Here is a 12653-nt window from a genome sequence, read left to right as displayed (position 1 = left end):
AGAAGAGGAAGAAAGACCGAGACCGAGAATAGATATCGCGACATTGAAAAAGACAACGAGGTGCCATCAGTGTAACGAGGTGGGACATTGGAGACGCGAGTGTCCTTACAATGTTGAGACAGGGGAATTAGAACAGGAGGAGGAAGAGGTACAGAACAACGTGGCTAAGGGAGCAGCAGTCCCGAAGGGAAAGTTTGTCAAAGGGGGGACTCAGACTCCTCGAGCCCCGTTTCCTCAACCACCTCGCATTACCAATGGAGGGAAGACCTATAGACAGATGCCATTGTTCGTAGGAGGAGAAGAATGCTATTACGTTGATCCTCTTACAGGGAAAGAGTGAATAGAGAGGAAGACTGTACTCTAGGAGCAGCCCTGGAGGTAGATCAGAGAGGACCATACGTAGAGGCTGAAGTAGCCGGATGTCCTACAACCTTTTTGGTGGATACAGGGGCCACTCGATCCACGTTGAGATCAGCGGTAGTCCCAGGTCTTCCAATATCGGGAGAAATGATTCAGGTGGTAGGAGTCGCAAACAAGAGGATGACGAATCCTCTGACCGAACCAGTGTCAGTAAAGATAGGGAATTACAGTGACGAACATCAGTTTGTGATCTGTGATTCTAGCCCTGTGTGTTTGCTAGGAAGAGATCTGTTGTGTAAACTGAATTGCACAATACATTGCACACCTGAAGGAGTAGAAGTACAGACCAATGATGAGGATGCCGATTTTAAAGTTGTGAACTCGCAGGAATGTGTGGAACTATATCCTACCTTAACAGTGGAGGAGCTTCCACAGGACTTGAGGGAGAAAGTGTCAGCTGAGGTGTGGGATTTTACTGGTGAAGAAATAGGATTGATCAAAGGAGTAGAACCAGTAAAGATCTTGGTAAGACCCAATGCTGAGTATCCAAGAACACCACAGTATAAGTTGACACTGGAGACGATTGCAGGAATAAAGCCTGTGATCGAATCCATGATTAAACAGGGAATACTGAAAGAGATCGTGGGTAGTCCATGTAACTCCCCGATTATGGGTTTGCAGAAGCCTAGTGGAAAATACAGAATAGTGCAGGATCTTCGAAAGATTAATAATATTGTTGTCTCATGTTGTCCAGTGGTACCGAATCCATCAGTGATATTATTTCAGATACCGTTCCAAGCTGGATGGTTTACCGTGATAGATTTGTGCCAGGCTTTCTTTTCGATACCATTAGATGAAGAGAGTCAGTATCTTTTCGCTTTTAAGCTGGAAGATCGCGTTTTAACATGGTGTCGTATCCCTCAGGGGTATACAGAAAGCCCATCGATTTTTAACCAGCTATTAAAAAGAAATCTTGAAAGTCTAGTACTGCCCAAGAATTCAGTTCTGGTTCAGTACATAGACGACCTCCTGGTTGCGTCAGAAACTGAGGAAGCTTGCAGAGAAGACACCATCACTTTGTTAAATCACTTGGCCGAAAACGGGCACAAGGTGTCTCCAAGTAAATTGCAATATTGTAAGACTGAAGTGCAATACTTGGGCCATAGGATTGAAAAGGGAAAACGGAAGGTGTCTCCAGATAGAATAGAGGCGATTATGAAGATGAACGCGCCTACAACACAAAGAGAGGTCAGGATGTTTCTAGGCATGGTCGGTTATTGTCGACAGTGGATAGCCAACTTTTCACTGAAGGCAAAACCTTTATTACAACTGACGCACAAAGGAGTAAGTGATCCGGTACCATGGGACAAAGATTGTTTGATGGCGTTTTTGCAGCTGAGGGAAGACTTATGTCGCGCCCCGGCTTTGGGAATGCCTGATTACACAAAACCATTTTTGCTTTACTGCTGTGAAAGAGAGGGAAAGCGCTTTAGCGGTTTTGGCCCAGATACACGGAGATGCGCGCATGCCAGTGGCGTATTTTTCGGCTACATTAGATCCAGTAGCCGCAGCGTTGCCCGGATGTCTCAAATCCGTAGCTGCAACGGGTGTCAGCATTGAGAGGTCTGAAAGCGTGGTAATGGGACATCAGTTAGTGGTGTACGTGCCACATTCTGTGGAATTGTTAATGACCAGGACGAAGACTCAGCATCTGACGAATAGCAGGCTCACACGCTACGAGCAAGTCATATTGGCTGCCGAGAATGTGACCCTAAAAAGATGCTCCGTCTTGAATCCTGCAACTTTGATGCCACTTCCAAATGAGGTGGAGGATGAAATTTGTACAGATCATGACTGCCTTGATGTGACTGAACTATGCACCAAACCGAGACCTGATATCGTAGATGAGCCATTGACTGACCCCGATGAAATATTCTTTGTTGATGGTTCATGCGTAAGAGACGATATCGGTCAGCTGAGAGCAGCTTATGCAGTTTGCACGATTACCAGAGTTATAGAAGCCGCTTGCCTGGAAGGAGTACACTCCGCTCAGGTAGCAGAAATTGTCGCTTTGACGCGTGCTTGTTTAGCAGGCGACAAACTTCGAGTCACCATATACACCGATAGCCAGTATGGTTTCGGGGTAGTTCACGATTACGGGCAGTTATGGTCTCAAAGAGGTTACATGACCTCCTCGGGTTCTCCCATTAGGAATGGAGAATTCGTGAGACTTTTGTTAGAGGCATTGCAAGGCCCAACAGCTATTGCAGTGGTTAAATGTGCTGCGCATACAAAAAATGTAGACTTTGTATCACAAGGCAACCGCTATGCGGATGAAGTAGCGCGTTACTGCGCAGAACAAGGATATTCTCACACTGATGTAAAAGTGGGGGGAATCCAAGAAAGAACTGAATTGACGATGTTGTTAGATACTGTAGATACGTGGGATGAGCTAAGGAGTGTTCAGGAAAATGCACCAGATGATGAGAAAAAGAGCTGGGAAACAGCAGGCTGTACTAGAAGTGAGATGAACTTTTGGATCTCTGCCGATGGGAGAGCAGTTTTACCAAATGAGCTTGTTAGTCCAATGGCAAGGAAATTGCATGGATCAGCACACATAGGTAGAGATGCCATGGTGAGAGTATTCAGACAGACATGGTTTAATCCTAAGTTTAGGGTAGCGGCAGAAGCAGTGTGTCAGAGATGTGCGATCTGTCAGCAACTAAACGTGGGAAAGAGAACACCAGTTACATTGAGTCACATTGGGAGGTCTGGGGGGCCTTTCAATAGAATGCAGCTTGATTTTATAGAAATGCCTAAATGCAACAGACTCAGATACGTTTTGGTGATTGTCTGCACATTTTCTAGATGGGTTGAAGCTTACCCTACACGTAGGTGCGATACACTTACAGTAGCGAAATTGTTACTTAGAGAGTTAATACCGAGGTTTGGGGTGCCATCCTCTTTGGAATCGGACAGAGGAACTCATTTTAACAGCGAAATAGTGAAGATGCTATGTTCCGCTTTGGGTATCGATCAGAAGTTACACTGCAGCTATCGACCAGAAGCTTCAGGGATTGTAGAGCAAATCAACAGCACAATCAAGTCCAGACTTGCCAAAGTTTGTTCATCAACGTCCCTGAGTTGGCCAGACGCACTTCCAGTGGTTCTTATGAGCATACGTAGCACACCTGATAGGAAAACAGGTCTCTCTCCACATGAAGTGCTAATGGGGAGAGCTATGGGATTGCCATCGGTTCCGACTGCAGCGCTAGTGAACATCACAGACGATTTGATCTTGGACTACTGCAAGGGACTATCTGATGCCATTAATTCTGTGTCCCTCCAGGTCCAGGCTGCAGAGGTTCCATCAGCACAAGATTTGTGCCATGACCTGAGTCCGGGGGACTGGGTTTTGGTGAAAAAGCACGTCAGAAAGAACTGCTTAGACGTGCGTTGGCGAGGACCATTTCAAGTCATACTTGTGACAAACACTGCGGTAAAGTGTGGAGGCCTGCCAAACTGGATACATGCCTCGCACACCCGAAGAGTGCCAACACCTCTAGAAGAAACAGCTCCTCTCTCGGATGGGAATCCGGCAGAAAGCGGAGAAGCCACAGAGGGGGAAAGCCAAGCTGTGGAGGTGATCGAAGAAGCTGAGATTGTGACAGAACAGGTCGACGAAGGTCAGGACACTAGTGGGACCGAAGTCGCCTCAGGAGAAGAAAGTAACTGGGAGATCGAATCAGATACGGAACAAGCTGAGAGTGACCAAGAGACGAGTCCAAGAACAAGGAGCAGGAGAACAAGGAGCGACGAAGCCAGTTGGCCGGAGAGAAGGAGAAGGCCAAGCTTAAAGGCACAACAAGACAGAACCCTTGTCCCGATCGCTGAAGAATCGGATCAGGAGGAGGAAACGACAGACTCAGGAACTGAGAGTCCAAGAAGATCGAGAAGGGTACGTGTGCCCTGCAGAAGGTACGCCACCCCAGAGTGGACTTATCTAGCAGATGTCTTGGGGACAGAAATCTGGGAGAGTGAAGAACGTGAAAGTAATCGATCTCGATCCATTTGTGGCAGTGGAGATATGGATGTTGACGCCTGGACTCGAGACTGAGGGGTTACTGACTTTCACACTTCCCATACCCCCATACTTGAGTCAGATCAAAGATTTAGTACTAAACAGATTACAATTTCCAACATTTGGTCATCAAATTCCAGAAGAAGAAGAAAAAGTCATTCGTTTTGAATTATTGGAACTTGTTGCGAGAGCTGCAGGAACGAGAATAATTGTTGATGCATAAAAACTTGTGTATATAAGCTATAAAGAAGAAGATAACCTAGCGCCGAGTGGAAAGAAGAATAAAATTAGGGATTACATTTAGCGGATGGAGAAGTGTTAGGGTTGTCTATTGCTAAAGAGAAAAAGACATTGTTGCGAAAAAGAGACTTTTGTTGATAAAGAGCACTTTAAAAACTGAGAAAGCAAATAAAGCGAACAAAGACTGAAAAGAAAACTTTTCGCTAAAGAACGAGCTACTCTGTGTTTTGATAACATGGAGAACGGCAACCCAAACAGGAAAGCCAGATGCATAGTAGGTACACTTATAGCAGTAGTGATATTTCTCATAATTACAGTAGTGACAATATCATACATAATAGGACATGAAAGTGATAAAGAAATAGCAGATGTAAAGCCTGTAACGACTTTGAGACCTGCTCTTGTGGGGAAGAAGGAGGAGAGCAATGTTATACGTGAAAAGGCGTTACTAGCAGATGAAACTCGTAGACTACACGTAGACGAATCACAGGGAAACTTTAGGTCAAACGCATATGCCAAACTGTTGTACGAGTATATCGATGCCATGGAGGCCAAAGATTGCTACGTTTGTATGCAATTGCCGGCTTCTGTAGACGAGGGCATTAGATATCATCATCTCCCATTGACTTATGGGATAACATGTAGTTTACTGCTTAGTATATTTTATGGTAGAGAAGGATTTGAGTACTACTTTTCAAATTATGATTCGGTACTGCCTGAAGTTCCGAATTATAAGCAAATGAATAAGTGGGACTATTATAAAAAGGAGGATAGACTAGCCAAATTCTTTCTTCCTTGGGATACATTAGATACATCATACGCACGCAGAAATAATCTGACTTGCAAGGTGTCAGAGGTTGAGAAAAAGTTCATAGGACAAGTAGATGACCGATACAGAAGGCAGAAGATTCTAAAAATGTCAGGACAATGGAAAACAGATTGGACAGAAGAAGAGAAGGCACATAAAAAGAAAGGTAGCAATGGTCCAATAGCATTGGATAGAACGCAGAAGGGAAAGTTATGTTTAACTCGAAGCAAGACATATTATGAGAGTGTATTTGTAGGTGAAGTAAATTGCGAACATGCTTTCCGATTAGAGTATTATACGAAAGATTTTATGAAAGGGATGCAAGCTATTCCTAATGTGTATTTTGTATGTGGAAGAAATGCCTATGTAAAACTGCCTGACAATTGGTATGGCTCGTGTTACTTGGCAATTGTCTTCCCCAAAATATATCATGCAAAGGATTTAGCGATCATAGAAGGAAAGGCTTCGACGAGAGCGAAAAGGGAAGTAGGAGATGCAGAGATAGTAGGAGATGTATTTGGAGCGATATTTCCTTTGTTAGGATTAATCCTTAACGATGTTAAGATCAGGAGACTAGCTACAGTTGTAGATAGATTGTCTGCAAGTACTGCAAGGTCATTAATGTTAGTAGAAGGAGAGATGCAGTCGATTAGAGCAATGGTTCTTCAGAATCGCCTTGCTCTAGATGTACTATTAGCAAAAGAAGGCGGAGTTTGTAAGGCTTTGAAGGTTCAGGAATGTTGTACTTATATTCCTGATAATTCAAAACCACTTGAGAAGGTCATAAGCAACATTACACAGATTCATCAAGAAATCGAAGATTTGTCAAAAATAAATGTTTGGGAAAAAGTAGGACATGGAGTAGGAAAGGTTGGGAGTTGGTTTGCCAACCTTGGGAAAAGCATAGTATGGTATATACTGAAACCTGTATTAATAGTATTAATTTGCATAATCACATTATTAGGATTAGTGAAACTATATAAATGGTATAGGTCGAACCGGTTACAAAGATCGATGAGAGAACAAGAAAGGAGATTGGCTGCTTTACAAGATCAACAGTATAAAAGTTTGAGAGCACTCGAAACGATAAAAAGAGGGAATATTGTAACTAGTTCTGTGTAAAAGTGTTATTCAAATTGCATTTAGTGATGACTCCTAAAAGTCATCAAAGGGGGGAACTGAGAGAGCGCAATTTGAATAAAACGTATATCCTAGCCATATTCAGAAGCATATCGTATAAACGTAGGAATGAAATGTATATCGTAACGTGAAGTTGACGCCAATAGTATAATGTTAACAGAGATGACAACGTGATATAGGAAATATAATTGTATTTACTCTTGAACATGCATTATATTTAGAAGGCCGTATACATAATGGGCAAATGTAGAAATGTGTAGAAATGCTTACGAAATGTAGAACGTGCAAAGTAGAATTCATGTACGTGTGTAACTTTCAATGGAGAAAACGACGAGAAAGATAACGTGGAGAAATGTGCAGAACGTATATATACATGACGATGTAACGAACGAGAATACAACTTCGTATTCTATGTATTCTATGTAAAATGTATTCACTTATAAGTAAAGGATTTGCTAAATGCGATTATATATATAAATGTGTGTTAAAGGTTATACTGTGTAGAAGAAGTTTGTAAGAATGTTAGAAGAGTTAAGGTCATTTGTGATTATAACCTGACTGACCAAGGGTTCGCAGGAGCGTAGTCCGATGTATGTAATTTAGTGGGCTCATAGGAGTCATGAATAGCTTGATGTGAACGTGAGAGCCAAGGAGTCTAGCTTTCGTTAGATTTAAGGTGACAATGCCGGACGGAGTTTATTGCCTAAACGTGAGAGGAGACGCTTGGAATTCGAGTCTTGTTTTGGAATGACCATTCACAGGACCTAGAAGGGTCAAAAACATAGTCGTAAAGTTTAAAGTTCTGTTTAAGGTTATCGACTTTTGATCTGAAAGTGTCAAGTGAAGTCGCCAGCAAGAAGACGAAGATGGCGTCTAAGAAGAAGGGTCAACTTAACGGACGACGCAAAGAGATGAAGCCATGGAAAGAGCCAGAAAATGACATCATGGGGAAAGTCCGTGGTGGGCGTCGAAGGGGCGTTCCACCCACACTGTGATTGTGTATTTTAGGGACAGCACCCCGGGGAGAAGATAGCGATTAGCGGGAACAGCGAAGAGCTCAGGGCAAGCAAGAGAGCAGATGACTTGAGCAGATGCGCTGAGAGAGATCAGAGCGCAAGGGAGCAGTAGGCCGAGGACCCTTAGAGAGCGGATGGGTAGGCAGAGAGGGTACTGCTTCTTAAACTTAAGTTACCTTTAGAGGCTAAGAGAGTTTGAACTTCTTTGGGAGTCAAACTGCTGACACCTTTTTAGGAAAGGAACTTGCGAAGTAGGGATGTCACTTAGTATAGAGTAGGGACAGATTTAACTTGATTATTTTTTCTCTTTCTGCAGATGACGCAGAAGAACCACTTCATATCGATTCTTTTTAATTTGCTGATTTTGGAACTGACTTTAATTGTATTTGTTTGTAGACTGAGGTTCTTTAGGGAATACATGTTCCTTTTGCTTCCTGTATATTTGATGAATTTGATCCTGAGAGGATTGTATTTGCAACTTTTCTTAATTTTATATTAAACCTTTTAAACTTTATCAGTTGTAAGTGGTTCTTCAGAGTGGCGTCAGTTTATGGGGTTTATCTAACCTATGTGGGGTTTGTCTTTTACTCAATGACAGATACAGATCGATCCAAAATTTTTGAATGAGATGAGTTATTAAATTTATCATAAATTTATATTAAAATCTCATTCCCCGCACCATGACTCTTGCTTCTTTGTCTAATGGAGATGCTTTGGAAATGTCGAGGCTCGGGAGTGGTGAGAGCACCCATTGGAGGATTGAATTCTTTAAGCCAATGACAGAGGAAATCTGTTAACAATCGCTTTACCCACAGCGTCTGAAATCCCATTAGACCCTCTTCCCCCTAAACAGCGGAAACAATGGATGGATGAGTTGGTGCCGCCACTAACATTACTCTGTAATCAATCACTAAAAGACTAGTACCTCTCAGATGGAAGAAGGCTGTGGTTCTGCCTCTGCCGAAGAAGCCATCACCAAACCCAGCGGTTTTGAGTTATTATAGGCCAATTTCTCTCCTTCCTTTCCTGGTGAAAATTCTGGAGCGTCATGTTAGTACGATCTTAAGTTCCTTCTTAGAGTCTTTCTTCTTGTTTGAGGAGAAACAGTTTGGCTTTAGACCGGGCCATGGTACAGAGACTGCACCGTTTGAGATCCATATGAGAGCGGAGAGTGGTCAGTCTAAAGTCCTTGTCCGGCTGGATTTGTCGCTCGCTTTCGATACAGTCAACCACCACACCCTGCTGACAAGGCTGGCGGACTTGGGTATTCGTGGGACTGTACGAAAGTGGATAAAATCCTATTTGCAAGATCGCTGTCAGGTGGTGGCGCTCCCCCCTGATCAATCACTTTTCAGACATATTAAACAGGGGGGGGGCCCAAGGTTCAGCACTGATAACATTTAAATGCAGCTTGTTATTTATCTGATAAAGACGCACCACATTTCTGTGGTTAATTATGCAGACGATACGCAGCTGATTCGGTCTTTTAATAATAATATCAGACAGATGCTGTAAAATCTTTCCAGGCCCGTTTAGTGGATGTTGTACATCGGATGAGTGCAAACTCCCTCAAACTAAACAGGAATAAGACAGAATTACTATGCTGCCCGGCGAACAAGATTTCAATGCCACTCCCCATGAATTTCTTGCCACTCTCGACAGAGACTGAGTTATGCTTCTGAGAAGCAGTGCACAATCTTGGAGTCACTTTTGATGATTGCCTTTCCTTGGGAAAGTTTGTGAACAAAGTGGCTGGTGTTTGTTTTGCACTGCTTCGAGGAATAAAAAAAACTGTTCCCTGTCCTACCTGATAAGGCTAAAGCAATAATTGTGCGAAGTGTCATACTCAGTAGATTAGACGGCTGTAATGCTCTCCTGTCAGGAGCCGCTGACTACTCGATCAAGAGACTGTATAGAGTTCAGGTGGCGCAAGCAAACCTGGGATTAAACAGACCACAGAGACCCGCGGCTTCCAAGGCTCTAAGGGAACTTTATTGGCTCCCTGTGGAGCAGAGGGTTTTCTTCAAGGTGATGTGTGTTGTGTTTCAGGCCCTTACAATAAGGGCCCTACACTGCTGCATCGCAGACTGAGAAGACATGCTCCGGGGAGGGCGCTGCGGTCTGCTCCCTCTAATCGTATTAAGGAACACGAGTTCCCGAGGTTCGCCAAGGGGGTCGTACCTTCCCAGTCAAGGCTACCTAGACTTGGAATAGGATACCGTCTGAATTGAGGCCTCAACAGATTTGCATAAATATATGTAAGCCTTGGAGACCTGGCTGTTTCCTAAATAATGGCTGTCTGTAACACTGCACTGTCTTGGTTCTTTTTTCTCCCCGTGTATTCAATTGCTGCTACAGCGCCAGGCTATCAGTCCGGTCACAGTGCGCTCGATAAATATTATATATAAATACATTTAAGACCTAGAGCACCGGAGCTTAATTACAGTTTGGATAAACAGCCCTGAACCCGATTAAAAAAACATGAAACCAGTAGTTGGTACGGCTGTAGCAAAGTATGCAGCCATATTTCACAATGAGACCGTTTTACCAGAACAATCTTTCTTCATCTTTGTACACGTGGTTTGTCGGTAAATGTAAATAAGGGGAGGTGGGACGGTGATATCGGGATTGACAAAAACTGCACACACTGCAGGAATTATATGTAGAGTCTCAACCAGTAAATGAACGAAACCAGTGCTCAATCTACTTATTTAAACTCCATCGATAATAGCATTATTAGTGATTTATCAAATGTGTTATCATGATATTTTAGTTTAATAATAACATTAAAATTTATTTATATTTTACACTGTTTTAAGGTTTTCATTGCTGACCTCTATAGGAGATTTTTAGCAATAATGTATAACCACATTCTGAATGAAGTCACGTGACACAGCACATAGTGATATTCTGAGTGGGATCGTTTGACGTCGTGCAGCTGTTCCTTATAATGTGTTGGGCTCTCAGTATAGAAGTAGGTTCCTCTGTACTGAATCAGTCTGTACATTGCGTTGGGCTGTCAGAGCAGAAGGATTTGCCGTTAAACTTGTTTGTATATTTTGTTGGGTTGTCAGAATACAGGAGCTCAATGTAAATAAACCCAGTCGGTTGATCATACATGTGCTCCACATACATTCAACGCCTCACATGTAGCTCTTCTGTCTTGTCTTGTATTTACCCAGCGGTGTCTCACCTTCAGGAGGTCAAACGCTGATTCCTCACATTTCTTTTCCAGATCTGTAATCAGGGCATTAAGAGAGGTGATTTGATTGGACAGTTTGGAGATATTTGCATTTTCTACCATGGTAATTGTCTCCTCCATCTCCTCCAGTCTCTGGTTCAGCGTCTGCTCTTCATCTCTCAGGAACTGGTGCAGCTCTTCAATCTCAGACGCAATTTTCTGCTTCTCAGCTCTCACCTTATTCCGTAAGGATCAGAGAAATGATGGTTAGATTCTGGGGAGATTTCAATGCGCTCCGCCATATGTAGAGTACAGGTTGGGAGGGGGAGAAGCGGGGGGGGGGTCGCAATGTGTTCTGAGAGAAATCAACAAAACTAGGGTTGGTGCCATATTTAGGGGCGCAGGTGGTGCGAAGCTAAAGCTAAGCACGGAAAGTGTTTCTTGCAGCTGCGCACTCTTGCTGCCTTCCCTTCTACTGTCTTAGTTCTCCACTCTCACCAACACAGCCCCTCACTGGACTGTGCACTGTCCACCCACCTCCAAACTGAGCGGTGAACTGTCCACCAGCACAGACCCCATGGCCCCCTACTGAGCTGTATAATACCCAACCACACAGACCCCCCACTAAGGTGTGTACTACCGACCCACTTATCCCTCCACTGAGCTGGACGCTGCCCATGGGCGCAGCCTTCCCCTGATGTGTGCACTGCACACCTACATTCGCAATGAGCAGTACACGATCCACCCATACAGACCCTCTCTAGGCTGCGCATTGCCCACACAGCACCCGCTGCATAGAGTTGCTCATTGCCCACACACAACTCCCCGCTTAGGTCTGTACTATTCACCCACAACACCTCCCCCACTGAGCTCTGTGATGGTCACCCATACACCCCCCACTGAGCTCTGCGCTGCTCACCCACACAGACTAGGTCTGAACTGCGCACTGTCCATTCACAAAGCACCCGAACCTCCCGAGTACACTGGAAATGATTGATCATATTTGTGATAGTGCGAAGGAACCACATAAAATTAATGACTGTTTTACCTTTGATGGATGGAGCATCTAGTCTTGGTTGAAAAGCATATTTTTTGGGGGGAGGGGGGGTGCTGGAGATAGTTCTGGGGGTCCTCCTGCCTAAAGTATTTCCAGGCAGGAGGGCGGCCTGGTCCTTTCATTACTTTACATCCTCAACACACTAGATCGAGAGTCCACTTCAGTGATGATTAAAATAAGAAATCTGATTATGGATCCCTTGAATCTGATGATAATGATACGTTTAAGGAAGATAATAGAAGAGATTAGAGTAATGATGATTGATTTGCAATCTCAGTATTAGGCCGGACTTGAAGATCCGATCTTCTACCTTTGTCACCTACTTAAAGACTGAGAGCGGAACTGCAAAGGCTCGTAAAATGTCTTGCAATGAAACTCATCCACACATAATGAAGACACCCTAAAATCCGAATACAAGACCATTTGAGATCCAAACCCATCATAGAAACGCCGAGAGCCTCCGTAATGTACGGTGAGAGAACAGAACCCACTGCTTTGCTCAGTGCGTCTTCTTCATTAGTTCTGTCCCTCGGTCCAAGAACACACTTGCTGACGCGCTGTCACTAAGATATCCAATCACCTTTGCTCAAGCAATCATTCAACCCCATCCAATTACTGGTGCTCTACAAACATTTGTGCAAGTGCGTCTCGCTCATTCTCAGTTAGATCCAAAGGTTCCGAATCACTGACCGTCCAAGGAGATGTGTATTTCCAACAACAGCCTCTAATCCTTCCTACCAAGGAACTTCAGAAGAAGTTTTGTGGATGTG

The 12653-nt window shown here is 43.8% G+C and overlaps 1 protein-coding gene across 1 annotated transcript in view; it reads right to left on the bottom strand.

Annotated features, from left to right (window-relative positions):
- Window positions 1-10982, bottom strand: part of LOC147670579 (E3 ubiquitin-protein ligase TRIM39-like) — a 65012-nt gene extending 54030 nt beyond the window's left edge. The window contains exon 1 of the mRNA XM_086948153.1: window positions 10839-10982. Within this exon, the coding sequence (XP_086804279.1) occupies window positions 10839-10967 (129 nt within the window). The 5' untranslated portion in view covers window positions 10968-10982. The remainder of the gene's footprint in view (window positions 1-10838) is intronic.
- Between the last annotated feature and the right edge of the window lie 1671 nt (window positions 10983-12653).

This window comes from Lissotriton vulgaris, unplaced genomic scaffold (genome assembly GCF_964263255.1).
Source record: "Lissotriton vulgaris unplaced genomic scaffold, aLisVul1.2 SCAFFOLD_1933, whole genome shotgun sequence".
In the NCBI taxonomy this organism is placed as follows: Eukaryota; Metazoa; Chordata; class Amphibia; order Caudata; family Salamandridae; genus Lissotriton; species Lissotriton vulgaris.
The sequence above is the reverse complement of the archived record's forward strand: the minus strand, read 5'-3'. Positions and strand labels throughout refer to the sequence as shown.